General features: G+C 40.0%; 1 protein-coding gene across 1 annotated transcript in view; it reads left to right on the top strand.

Annotated features, from left to right (window-relative positions):
• Positions 1-10,994, top strand: part of mtr (5-methyltetrahydrofolate-homocysteine methyltransferase) — a 54,038-nt gene extending 43,044 nt beyond the window's left edge. The window contains exons 27-33 of the mRNA XM_017715325.2: positions 276-351; positions 3,866-4,021; positions 5,096-5,292; positions 6,135-6,335; positions 6,684-6,876; positions 7,172-7,284; positions 9,956-10,994. Coding sequence (XP_017570814.2) covers positions 276-351; positions 3,866-4,021; positions 5,096-5,292; positions 6,135-6,335; positions 6,684-6,876; positions 7,172-7,284; positions 9,956-10,042 — 1,023 coding nt within the window. The 3' untranslated portion in view covers positions 10,043-10,994. The remainder of the gene's footprint in view (positions 1-275; positions 352-3,865; positions 4,022-5,095; positions 5,293-6,134; positions 6,336-6,683; positions 6,877-7,171; positions 7,285-9,955) is intronic.
• The last annotated feature ends 3,295 nt before the right edge of the window (positions 10,995-14,289 follow it).

Genomic DNA, 14,289 nt, shown 5'->3' with positions numbered 1-14,289 from the left:
TTATTGTAGTAAACTATTTATTTTTCCCCATAGAGAAAAGCAGCTTACACCCAGAGCTCATTATCAGGGTGGGCATGGTGCCAAATCGAAAAATCATAACACCGTTTCAGAGATTGTGCAGTCTTCAAAGATTAGAAACGTGTTGGATGGCCTCTCTTGAAACTCAGTTGGACTACCTGAACGAATAAATAAATAATTAAATGAACAAATGGTGCATTATGTATATGTTATTAATCTTAATCTTTTTATTTATTTTTTTATTGGTTCTGTTTCAGGAACGGCGCTACTTATCACTCATGCAGGCGCGGGAGAGAGGCCTACATGTGGACTGGCTCTCTCAGCCAACACCAGGTGACTATTCAGTCAAGCTACTCAAGCTACTCAAGATACTTCAAGCTACTCAACACAACCAGTGTCCTCCTTGGGGGACTAAAAGGACTACTGAGCAATTAAGCATCTCTGACAATTGTGCATGCAGGTGTGCTGCATCTTGCCAGTAAGATCTCACATGTCACCTTTAATGTTCTTAATCTGGCCATTTCAGGGATTCCCCCAGTGTATAGATTAGAGCGGGGCCAGCGGCCTGAAGGACTTAAAGGGTGTTGTGAAGGGAAAAGAATATGAAATATGCATTTCAGAGTACTACAAATGATTGTATTCCCTTTTAAAACCTCTTAATTGTCTGATAACAGCAAATACTATAGACCTTTAGGGTGTTCAGTGGGAACCAGCTGGTTTGCATTCCTCATTCCTGTAGCTTATTCCAGGATTTTTATTAGTAGACGTAAAAAAAAAACCCAATTCATTTTCTTTAGGGACTGTTTTGCCTTAGACACCCTGCATGTCCCTTTACACCATGAAGGTCTCAAAATGCATTTTAGGCCTAAAGTTTACTGGAAAACCCACATATATATATCTGTGTGTGTGTGTGTGTGTGTGTGTGTGTGTGTGTGTGTGTGTGTGTGGAACAGTCATTGGAATTTTCCTTACAAGAGTGACTGTCTTGCCTTGTTTTTTTTTCTGGATGTCCTGAATGAGCCTCAGGATATTTTCACTGTGAAATCCTTCATTGTACCTGCATTGAACTAAATATTTTAAAAACTTGGCATTTATATCAGCATCTTCCACCAAAGAAGGAAGTAAGGTGGTGAATTAACATCTGTTAATGTGTCCTTAAATGACTTTAAAGATTTAAAGGCTATTTACCATGAAATGTTATGTTGGATCACACTGTTAAATAATAGCTGCCTTTACACAGAGTGCAAAAAAAAAAAGATTATTATTATTATTATTATTAATGTTTTCTTCTAAGCAAAGAGCTGCATGCGTAGTGACATGCCATCCGTGATGGTGCGTGTTTTATGGCCATAACCACAAATATTTACGCTTTTGTGTTTGTTTATTTATGCGTTTTTTGTTGTTAAGACAACACAACAAAATGATGAACATTGTAAACCAGAATCAGGAACCGCTGTGTCTGTAGCCCATCTCTGATGCTGAGTTAATCAGTTTAGCCAGCAGCAGTACTCGTGTGCAGGATGTGCAGTTTTAAGCTTCAGGCAAGTCTTGCCGCTTGCTGTGAATGCCGTGCCCATAGACGCCTACTCCCTCTGCATTCCCTAGCTGGTGACATTATTTTTTCATTATCATGATAAATGATGTCACAATATGCGTTTCTGAGCAGATCATGGATACAGTCAGTATTTAACACATTGCCAATGTCGGAAGAAAACCTCGTATCTCCAAAAAGGTAACTTTACAGGAGAAAGAAAAAGCCTACTTTACTTATGTACATGAACAGAACCGGAGGTTTTATTAAGTAATTTTGGTTTTGAGTTGTTTCTTTTAGTCCATTTACCATGAAATTTACGCACTATGTAAAGGACCACAAGCATTTTCAAACGATGTCAAAAATGGAGAGACAAGGTTTTCTTTTGACAGCAGCAACACTTTTCTTTAAAAAGTAAACAATTAGGCCTTGATTAGGAATTAGGACTTTATTGGGAATATAAACTATTGTAACTGTAGATTCGTTATTATTTATGTAGATTTGTATGTGTACTGCACGTATGTATTGTGTTGTATTGTAGTGTAGCATAGTGCATTGTTGTGTAGTGTGTTGTGCTGTAGTGTAGCGTATTGCATTGTAGTGTAGCGTATTGTAGTGTGTTGTGCTGTAGTGTAGCGTATTGTAGTGTAGCGTGTTGTGCTGTAGTGTAGCGTATTGTAGTGTAGCGTGTTGTGCTGTAGTGTAGCGTGTTGTGCTGTAGTGTAGCGTATTGTAGTGTAGCGTGTTGTGCTGTAGTGTAGCGTATTGTAGTGTAGCGTGTTGTACTGTAGTGTAGCGTATTGTAGTGTAGTGTGTTGTGCTGTAGTGTAGCGTATTGTAGTGTAGCGTGTTGTGCTGTAGTGTAGCGTATTGTAGTGTAGCGTGTTGTGCTGTAGTGTAGCGTATTGTAGTGTAGCGTGTTGTACTGTAGTGTAGCGTGTTGTGCTGTAGTGTAGCGTATTGTAGTGTAGCGTGTTGTGCTGTAGTGTAGCGTATTGTAGTGTAGTGTGTTGTACTGTAGTGTAGCGTATTGTAGTGTAGCGTGTTGTACTGTAGTGTAGCGTATTGTAGTGTAGCGTGTTGTGCTGTAGTGTAGCGTATTGTAGTGTAGCGTGTTGTGCTGTAGTGTAGCGTATTGTAGTGTAGCGTGTTGTACTGTAGTGTAGCGTGTTGTGCTGTAGTGTAGCGTATTGTAGTGTAGTGTGTTGTGCTGTAGTGTAGCGTATTGTAGTGTAGCGTGTTGTGCTGTAGTGTAGCGTATTGTAGTGTAGCGTGTTGTGCTGTAGTGTAGCGTATTGTAGTGTAGCGTGTTGTACTGTAGTGTAGCGTATTGTAGTGTAGTGTGTTGTGCTGTAGTGTAGCGTATTGTAGTGTAGCGTGTTGTGCTGTAGTGTAGCGTATTGTAGTGTAGCGTGTTGTGCTGTAGTGTAGCGTATTGTAGTGTAGCGTGTTGTGCTGTAGTGTAGCGTATTGTAGTGTAGCGTGTTGTGCTGTAGTGTAGCGTATTGTAGTGTAGCGTGTTGTGCTGTAGTGTAGCGTATTGTAGTGTAGTGTGTTGTACTGTAGTGTAGCGTATTGTAGTGTAGTGTGTTGTACTGTAGTGTAGCGTGTTGTGGTGTAGTGTGTTGTACTGTAGTGTAGCGTATTGCATTGTAGTGTAGCGTAGTGCATTGTAGTGTAGTGTGTTGTACTGTAGTGTAGCGTAGTGCATTGTAGTGTAGTGTATTGTGCTGTTCTGTGCTCCTTTTCTCTGGGTATCAACAGTGACTTTTAGTTTCTAGCAGTATCTGAGCTCAGGACCATCTTTCTCTCTCTAACCTGTTGGTAACCAGCAAAGACACTTTCTCTAGACAGACAAAGCACTTTCTGTAAGTCGCTCTGAAGAAGAGCATCTGCTAAACGCTGGAAATGTAAATACATGTGGCACTACAGGTTATATTTTGTCTGTTAAATATTAGAGAAACGAAATATCGTGTTGTGAAAATGTATCCTGATATAATACTTTTACCATATCATCCACACCAACCGTGACCATCGTTACATAATTAGGCATATTTAATTGGATTTCATGCAGTCCAGTTTGTGAAATATTGAATAGAAATTGTTGTAGGATTATCATTATTATTATTGGTGGTAGTAATAATATTATAATAATTTTTATACCTGGAAGTTCTATTTTGTCTGTTCCAACTGGAAAAATGATGCACATTGTGTATTGTGAAAATGTCTTGAATGTACTGTGATATGATTTTTCCCTTATTGCCCTCCCTCTAGATAAAATTGAGAGACTGATTTATGGCCTCTGTTTCTCTGTAGTTCAACCTCAGTTTCTTGGAACTCGTGTGTTTGAGAAATATGACCTGAGGAGGCTGGTGGACTTCATCGACTGGAAGCCCTTCTTTGACGTATGGCAGCTCAGAGGGAAGTACCCCAACAGAGGCTACCCCAAAATCTTCAAAGACAAAACCGTGGGTAAGGAGTTTATATCATTGTGGAATCTACTGAAGGCCTTTGTAGGCAGATATTTAATTAATTCAATTATCATATGCCGGCAGACTTCATCTGTTTATAGAACTCATTTTTCCACACATTGCAAATAGACAATTGCAAATTATTGTGTAAACATAGTTAATTACATATAAAAATGTATAGCTATGTAATCAAATACATGCACACTTGATTCCCATGTATGTTCCTGTATGTACTGCTGATTTTCTTCATGATGAAAATAAGGGTGTTTTTTCTTCACCCAGCACTGCGGAGTGGAGACGACAATACGTTTTCATAAGTTCAAGCAATAAATTATCTCCTCATCTCCTTGCAAACACAGCTGTGGTATTGATTAAATTTTAGAGTCTGTTCTTTCCACAGACTTTTCCACTTGGTTCAGAGAGCCACGAGTGAGAAATACTTAATATGCAGTGTAATCGACGGTGTAAGGCCAGAGCCAGTGGCAGGATCAGTTAGTCAAGGGGGCAAATTTCCAAGTGGGCACAACTCCTCTCACCTAATGAACGGCTGTTCGTCGTCTTCTTCTCTTCTTCCTGTCCATAAAATATCAATATGTCTGTTTTGTAGGAAGCAAGTGATCTTCCACTGTTAGGAAATCCCAGTGCTGCGCGGCCAGTGCTCACATAGCTTTTAAAGAAAATGAGAGGAGTTGATCTGATTGGCTGTTGCACACTTAACCAGACCCTTTGATAATGTCTTCACGGTAACTCTGCCTATAGTTCCACTCCGTTGAGCCATGTAGAGCCAAATTGTTGTGCTATGACTACAAAAATGGGACAAAGTGCCTTGGCGTAATTGCCTATTTTCAAAACAAACAAACAAGCGAGAGCATTACATTAAGTTTTTGAAGCATCCTGTTTTTCCGGTATAGGTGTTAGAGTTTAGGGTTAGTTCTGGATTCTTCTATTTTATTACTTATGTATTTTTTCTGCATCACCTGAACAGGACCCCTCATAAGTGTAGGAATACAACAGTGTGTCAGTGATCATGTGTTCTTGTGTACGTTACTGTGTGTGTGTGTGTGTGTGTGTGTAGGGAAGGAGGCCCAGCGTGTTTTTGATGATGCTCAAGGGCTGTTAAACAGGCTAATTAACAGCAACGGTCTGCAGGCGAGAGGTCTGGTGGGTTTCTGGCCTGCACAAAGCCAAGGCGACGACATTCTAGTGTTCGCGGATGACGTCACTCCTACCTCGTCCAATCCCGTAGCTACCTTCTACGGGCTCAGGCAGCAGGTGAGGGGACACTCAAACGCTACTAATTGCAAAAAATGCTTTGTTTCTTTGTCTTCTTTCGGTTTTATCAACGTCATGCCTGACATTGGCATGTCGTTATATCGGAGTGTAGTTGAGACGGAGATTTAGGGTTGACTTCTTTTTGTTTTTTGTGATCTCATCATGCAGCCAAACAGTACGGCACTCATGTAGAGATTATGTACGTATAAGATGATCTCTGGCCTTTAAATACAGTATCAGTATTGGGTTGATAACTACACATCATACTTTCTGCATGAGGATGGATAAACGAAAAAAAAAACCACTTTAAGAACTAAAGTATGGCTTCTCTAGGAAATTCATGTCTTGGCGGTTCACATTCTGTAAGGGGCAGTGAGTTTTCAAGCATAAAAAAGAAATAATACAGACAAATTGGTGTTGGACAGTTTTAAATATGCAAAATATTGTTTTTCAGGCCAGGTTTGGGTAGATTATACAGTTCGTTTACAGTATTGCGTTCAGATCAGGCTTAAGTTTGATTTTTCTCCCTTCTTTTTTAAGCTATTTCTTTAGTGTAGTCAGCAATACAACAAAGCCAGCCTTACTAACTGTTCTTCATGGACAGAATAAAAGGAAAGCTGTCTGAACCACTCAGGCCATTTACGGTCAGGTGTCAAAGTCAGAGGTACGAGTCGGCTTCAGGCTTCAGTTTTATGCCTCTGTAGACCTCTAAAAGGTTTTGAGTTCAAAACTGTGTCTTTGATTTTATGTTTAGATGTGATGCCTTATGGAGTTGGTGTTTCAGTTTCCCTCACATCAGTATGATCTGAAGGTCATTGCCTGTGTTGTCATGTCCTCTTCAGGCGGAGAAGGACTCGGCGAGTTCAGAGCCGTACCTGTGTCTGTCAGACTTTGTGGCTCCGTTGGACAGCGGTGTGCGGGATTACGTGGGGCTGTTCGCTGTTGCTGTGTTCGGGGCGGAAGAGCTCAGCCGGGACTTCGAGCGTCAGGCTGATGATTATAGCAGCATCATGGTGAAGGCTCTCGCCGACAGACTTGCTGAGGTGCCGCTTTACTGCCACACACAAGACAACACAGCTCCAGTTAGCATTTTTGACTGAACCATTCCTTAGTCTACTGTATAAAAAGGAGTCTCAGATTTGTATGATCTCAAATTTGAAGGAGTAAATGAACCAAAAAGATAGTTGTCAAATTTAAAGGCAGAGACCAAATTGCAGACACGGATAACCGTGAGTGGATTAGTCGGATTTGAAAGCTACTTCTTTTTCAGTTTCTACTCATAATATTCAGTTACCAAACCACCACTATCGCCTTAAATCTTGTACCATCATTTTAATTGAAGGAAAGCCGTTAAATCAGCACTCACCGTTTTTGGATGTGTTCGCTGTCAGGCCTTTGCTGAGGAACTGCATGCCCGTGTGCGGAGGGAGCTTTGGGGTTATAGTGCGGAGGGAGATCTGCCAGCTACCGACCTGCACAAGCTCCGTTATGCTGGGATTCGTCCTGCTGCTGGCTACCCCAGCCAGCCTGACCACACCGAGAAGCGCACCATGTGGAGCCTTGCAAACATACAGGAGAAAACTGGTATGAAACACCATCTGCCAAGCTTGTGCATTCAAAGACATACTGATCTGCATCATAGAGAGCAGTTAAAGCCAGAGTTAATGTGGCTCATGCTGAAAGCTATTTGAAACGAGTAAGAACATCTGAATGTTGCTAATGTTGAAGCTTTTATTCTTTACTAGCAGTGATATTTGTGTTTTAAGTACTTTGCAACATTAAGACATGGGTTGATTCCTGTATTCTGGTGACTATGTATAAAACTATCGAAATAATTTTCAAAAAACATAGTATATCCCTGTCTTCGCTCTGTTTTCAGGCATTGGTCTAACTGAATCTTTGGCTATGACCCCTGCTGCTGCTGTGTCTGGTCTCTACTTTTCCAACACAAAATCCTCCTACTTCGCCGTGGGCAAGATCACCAAGGAGCAGGTAACTACCCGCCCGACTCCAGATTAGTCTAGCGTCTGTAAACTTCATTCCTAGCCTCAGTTAGCGGAAAGTAAGGCTGAGCGATGTGGCCAGAAATCACAGGCGACATATACATTTTTTTATCATTTGCTATGGACAAATTATCATTGCAAATTATTATCCGCATTTCCTGATGATCAGTTTAAAGTCTGAATAGTATTTTACAGCCCAAAGAAAACACATCTTTGTGTTTCATCTCATTTAACAAATGAAGAGAACCAGTTTCACACCGCAGAGCATGTCTGGCCTTTTCCATCACAATCTTTTCCCTCTAAATGTGGGCCTTCGTCGCTCTCTGTGATTTAAATGCTAAAAATGGCTTGGTAGCTCACAGCTCGTGTCACCTAGTGTCAATTCCCATTTTCCCAAAGTTGACCAAGTGTAGTCCATCCATCGGGGCTGCTGCGGCTCATTTTGTGACACCCAGTGGAATGTAATGTGTTTTTTTAACATCGGTGATGTGCAGCCCTGATGCCAGTTTGCTTTTTAACTTTAAAAACGAATGAAATAAAATAAAGGAGAAAAATGAGTTGGTTCAGTTATTCAGTGTCTTCATAAATCAAAAACATAGAATCATTATGGAGGCAGTGTTGCTGTTGAATGAGTTGGTTGTTTGGTTCTGCCACATCCGTTTAGGGTTCCAGTGCCTGATGTACTGATGCACAAAATCAGTTGCGTTATTTTTTTGAGTAATTATAATATAATGACTGAAGCTGGAGAGGAGATTGTTCAGTATCAAAACATATTGCTTCCTTTTCCCTCTGACTCCACTGATGGACGTAGTCCAGCATTTTTACACATGCATGGTCTGAAAGGTTTGTTTTAACTTTAGTGTCCTGAAGGTCTTATTTCAGTTTATTTGACCACTAACAGTAAGAGAACATCAAACAGTAAGAGAGCAGATACGAATTAAAAACTGTTATTTAGAGTGCGGGAAGAAAAGCTAGTCTTAATCAGTAAATGCTGTAAATACTGATCCAGATGGGAGGAGTTTGGATCTTTTGAACCAATATCAAAAGCTCAGTATTTCCATGGACACTCAGCTGAAACAGAGAACCTGAGCTGAGGTAGGCTGTTGGTAATAACTGGCCTAACACTGCTTTAGCTGCTAGAGGAGTTCTTGTTTGACGCTACACTTATCTCCACTTATGGAAGCTATCTGAAACTGAAACTGTCTTTCTTTTGAATAAAGATATAGTTTTATGGATCACTTTAGATTCAGGTTTGAAAATGTAAATGCATAACTAGGCTCTGCCATATTAAACGATGGCTGCTACTACTATGGCTAGTTCTGTATTGCCAGAAGGTAAGACCACCTTGCTGTTGTGAGTTTAAAGGTGATTTGTTAGCGAACAGGAGCGGATGCACTGTTTCTGGTGCGAGTTTGAAGGGGTTGAGCAGGTGGGTCGGAAGTGTGTAGACTGGGCACGTCATCGCGATGATTCTTGGTAGCCAAGTCCTCGAGACCTCAGCACGTTTTAACTTTAAAATAGCCAAATGCTTCCCTTTGAAAGACCCTTATCTACATTGTGCAATACAGTTGTATGCAAAAGTTTGGCCACCCCTGGTCAAATTATGTCTGATTTTGTTGTTGATTTTTCTACTTGAAATTGGTTCAAACAATCTCCAAACATTAAAAAAAACAAAGAAAAATCTTGTATGAAATTCAGTCGTCACACTTGACCTTTCAAGCGGAGTAGAATTGGTCTACACAGACTTGGTTACCTCAGCATAAAGTTCAGTTGTGGAGTTTATTTGAGCTGTAATGGAGTTAAAAGATCTTTGGATCAAAGTAGAGTTTTCATTCATTCATTTAAATATTCTTTCATTTCCAAATTTTACTTTATTTTAGGTAAACCAGTTACTTGTAGACAACACAGTGCATTTGTTTAATGCTGACATGCTTTTAGTTTCAAGACCGACGAACCTGTTGGTACAAACATTTCCATGTGCCGAAGTTGACATTTTATTTTGTCCAGTATGTTCAACTCAGCAAATAAATAGAAATTGGGTAACACTTTATTTGAAGGCTACCTACATAAGGGCTTCATAACACACTCATAAGCACTGAATAATGTGTTTATGAAGCACTACTTGAACATTTATTAAGTGCTTATGTCGGTTCTCGCAACCTGACATATGTTTTATGAAATAAATGACATTGTACTGACATAATATGAATAAACGTTGAACATATTTACAGCACTAAACATTTAAAACACTGTACATAATTGCATCAATCATCTTATCCATGCCATAGAGCGAAGAGGGGGTGCTTTCCAGGCATATTTCACCTGATATCAGTACAATGTCGTCTTAAGAATGTTGACATAAATAGTGTTTTAAATGTTTAGTGCTGTAAATATGTTCAAGGTTTATTCATATCATGTCAGTACAATGTCATTTATTTCATAAAACATCTTGTGTCAGGTTGCGAGAACCGACATAAGCACTTAATAAATGTTCAAGTAGTGCTTCATAAACATGCCATGTGGCACATGTTCCCTGTGGAGGATGTATTAATTTACTTGGATTTAGATTATAAAAACTGCAATTTAATCCAGGATGGGCAGCCTTCTGCATGTGACTGCATGAGTCCATTTTAACCGACTGAATGCTTTGCCGCGGTCAGGTCGAGGATTATGCCAGGAGGAAGGAGATTCCTGTGAGCGAGGCAGAGAGATGGCTGGGACCCAATCTGGGTTATGACACCGACTGAACCAGAACATCTGCTCCAGACAGACCTGCAAAGCCAAGGAAACACTAAAAATTACAACCAAAAAAAAAAAAAAACACACAAAACGGTGGAGAATTGCTGCTTGAAATGCTGTTCAGTCCATGGAAAGGTGCTACCTGGAGTCTGGAGAGTGGACCACACAGCTGGATGGTTTGGACCCAGAACTTTTGCTGAAGAACATCTATTTTCAAGCTGCTACTTTATACTGAAGAAGCTTCCACCTGTACACCGCACAAGTGCCAGACCACAGTTATTGTTATTAATGAGAAGACTGTCTGTCGATTTGTTTAAATACTGTAGACCTTTTAAATTTGATTTGAAATCATTTTTCTTTTTCAGCTTCTTTAAAGTATTGCAAAAAATCAGCTTTAGACTTGCAGTTTATTGTAGTATATATTTATTTAAAAAACCCTTATTGATCAGTTTGAGTCTCAAAGTTGTCACTAGGAGGCGGCCAAATTGTTGCCGTGGAATTTTAACCATTTGATGGTTTTATTAAATAATTCTTAAAATAAAAATATCTTTTGAAGTATTATTATGTAGCTATAGTTCTTAAAATGTAGGTTTATTACTAAACCAACTGTTGAGTTCATTGTTGTAATTTTGCACACTGAGTTTTGTGATTTAACAGTTTTAACATAGAATTTGTGACTTTTGCTTTATTAAAATTAGTTTAAAATACAAATGTTTCGTCTTTAGGACTGTTTAAAAACACCCGCTGCTCTGCACGTTGTCTGAACATTTCATGATGGATGTACTAATCGAATCCCATTACATTGACACCCCTCACTGTTAAGAATGTATATTTTTTTTTTTGCCTTCTCCTATAAAGTTTCAGAGATGTAAGAATTTGTTGCAGCACTATGTTAATTTACGTTAACATTTACAAGCTGCTTATGATGTTTTAAAATAAAAGCGTTCGTGGTTCACTGATGCTTAGCAGTTACTTGCTTTTTTCTCGTCTTGTGGATTCATTCTGTCATTTTTGTTGGGTTAATTTGAGTATTTTGCTAATCATTTTACATCTACTCTTGCATATTTGCAAGGAAAGTACTGTAATATTTACTCGGTTACATTCTAGTCTAGTGTGATTGATCGTATCTCTGACTTCATAGCTTTAGATCTTTGTTTTGAACCAAAAAGAGAAGAGAAGAGGGGAGGCTGATAAACTTCACATACTGTGCTGATGAATGCTGGATGTACTACCGGGGGGGGGGGGGGGGGGGGGGGGGGTGTTTATGAGCATGAACAAGAACAATGTTGCCAAAAAAACTTAAATTGTTAGGATAAAAAGTATTCAGACACTTTATTTAAAACGTATAGACGGAAAGACCCAACACATTTAAAAATGCTGGTTCTTCAGGGGTTCTTTAGTTAAAAATAAAGTCTATGTAGAACCATGATCTCTCAAAGAACCCTTTGCAGGATTAGAGTTCTTTCCATCATGGAAGGGGTCTTCAGACTGATGGAGAATGCGATGTAGATGTTTCTATACAGAACCTTTTTGAAAAGGGTTCTATATCGCACCAAAAGGTGTCCTATTATTACAAGCTTGACATCGTAAGAGGTAGTAGAACCTTTTTGGTGCTGTAGGTTCTGTATAGAAGAATCTTCATCACGTTCTTCATCATCAACGCTTTGACAATGCAAAGAACCGTTTAATCACACAAAGCGTTCTTTGAATGTTCATGGTGGCCATGCCTTTTAAAAAAATAATCACCTTGTCACGTAAGGGTGCCGAATAATAATTATTATTCTAATTTTTATTTTTTAAATAATGTGTATCGCTGTTTTCGGGAGAAAGCCATGTATCTCCATTTTTGTCGTTTTAATTTTTTGACATCATTTGAAAATGCCTGTTACCCTTTAAATTGCATGTACATTTCTTGATGAATGGACCAACAGAAATGGCCCAAAATGACCTGGAGAAACGTTTGGTTCCCTTGACTTGCAATAAAAGTTAAGTAGGTTTTTCCTTCTCCTGTAAAGTTTCCATTTTGGAGATACGAAGTTTTCTTCCGACAACAGCGATGTCTTACCTTTAAAGTAGACAGTTCACAAATCACTGCCAACAAAGATGCAGCAATACTTTTAATTCAGCTTGGCCTGAAATTTTATTTGGGTTTGTGTTTGGAAATGTGCACCTACTCCATCCAGATATCATGACTTCCTCCAGGCATATCTCTGGAATATCTGGATACAAAGTACGTTCCCAGGAACACTAGCTTGAATTACAGAAAAGTAGTGCGTACATTAACAGTGTAATGTTTGCTAAGCATTGATTGGAGGAGACCATGTTTAGGAAAGATACGGAGATCATCAGGATTATGATCCGTCTTAAGGTTGAAGTGAATTTTCTCATTGTTTTGCTGGTGGCGTTCCCACCATGAGTCAAAACAGTGGTTGAAATTGTGTCATAATTACGGCCTCCTATTGGCTTGGGTGCCTGGCCACGCACCCATAAAACCTAAGTGATGATCCAGAGGAGCTACAGTTGACCTTGAGACCCCTGATCTACAGAGTCCGGGTGTGGAATAGTGTCTGTCTTGTCAGCACAGCAGTATAATGCTGGTTTTCGTTGTGGGTCAACCCTACATTCTCAAAAATAACGGTGCCACAAAGGGTTCTTTGGGAAATTCCACAGAAGAACTTGACATTATGTGAAGGTTCTTTAAACCTTGGTTCTTCACATTTCTTTTTCAAGCATGGTTCTTTCATGGTTCTTTAGGGTAGTGATTCTCAGTCTAGTCCTCAGGGACCTCCAGATTCCTGGAGTCGCCAACCTGTTGTTAAAAAAAGCCGTTTTTTCTTTTAGACAATAATCAAACCACCTTTGAAGCCACAACATTTTAGTCCATTTTACCGTCGTGGCTGCAAATATGTTTCAGTATGTTCTAATGTTTTAGTAAAGGCTAATAAAAGTAATACAAACAAAAACACAGACTAATTTTGCTACATAGCTGCTTTCTCACATCTCTGGCAGGAAACTTCTGCAAAAGAAGAACAGTTTCTTGTAAAATGTCTCTCAACGTTTGGCTGAAGTCAGATTTTTATTTCAGTTTTTCCTGTTCCACCTTAAATGGTGCCTGAGGTGACCGAATGCATCTGCTGCACCATTTAAGGCGGAACGGGAAAATTCAAACAAGAAGCTGGCGAGCGAGAATCTGACTTCAGCTTCGTGACTTTTTGGTGTTTGACCGTTCCTTGACAGATCCGTATTGAATGTATCAGGAAACCAGCTGGCATGATTATGTTCATCTTAAATCTTTCTCCTTGCCTTTTTGTTGCTAGCTAGTGGAAATTGGTGTCTGCATTGACCAGCCGTCTGGCTGATCTTCAGGGCTAAAGGGTGAATCAGCAGTTCTACATTAACTCCAGCGTTTAAGACCGTTTACTGTTAAACTGTGTTGAACGATCAGCAGAGCTGTGTTTTACTGCAAAGGAGGATTATTTTATGTGTACCTAAAAATCTAATTCAGGATAGTAAACGTGTTGCATGCGGCTCCAGAGCGTTATGTCGCTGACCCCTGGCTTATGCCAAAAGTGGTCTTTCTGTGGCGTCACTCAAAGAACCCTTTGTGGCCAATCTATTTCCAAGAGTGTAGCGTTGCTCTACCACCAATGTCAATGTTGTATTGCTGCACTGACAAGACAGACAGTGTTTCACACACTGTTTGAGTCTGTAGATGCTTCTTTTTCATTGGAGACCTTGTCTCTGAAGAACTCTCTTCTCACAGTGAATCTTTGCTGGCAGTAGCTGGCATCAAGATAGATGTAATCACAGCAAAAGTCAATGTGAACAGGAAACCATCTTCATTTTTAAGCGTGTGTATTCCCTGTTCCCTCTAAGAAATTTCCTTGTGCCCTGTGTTCAAGCCCCATGTGTTCAAGCCCCATTACTAAGTCGTGGCCACGCATTATTATTATTATTTATTTATTTTTTTTATTTCTACAGGATGTCACCAGCGGGGCTCCGTACCCCAATTTGCATTAAAAGGGACATTTTTGGAACAATTCCAGGGCGATAGCGCGTGTCCAATTACCCCATCTCGCCCCACCCTCCGCGCACGTGCCTGCTCTTAATACTTTATATGACTAATTAAACCAACTGGTGCGTCCAACTACACCCACCAGAGGGCGCCGTGTGCCGGTTCTCCCTCTCTCTCTCTCTCTCTCCCTCCCTCTCTCTCTCTCTCTCTCTCTCTCTCCCCCCATCAGTGCCCTCTCTC

This window comes from Pygocentrus nattereri, chromosome 13 (genome assembly GCF_015220715.1).
Source record: "Pygocentrus nattereri isolate fPygNat1 chromosome 13, fPygNat1.pri, whole genome shotgun sequence".
NCBI lineage: Eukaryota > Metazoa > Chordata > Actinopteri > Characiformes > Serrasalmidae > Pygocentrus > Pygocentrus nattereri.
This window is presented reverse-complemented; position numbering and strand designations above follow the sequence as displayed.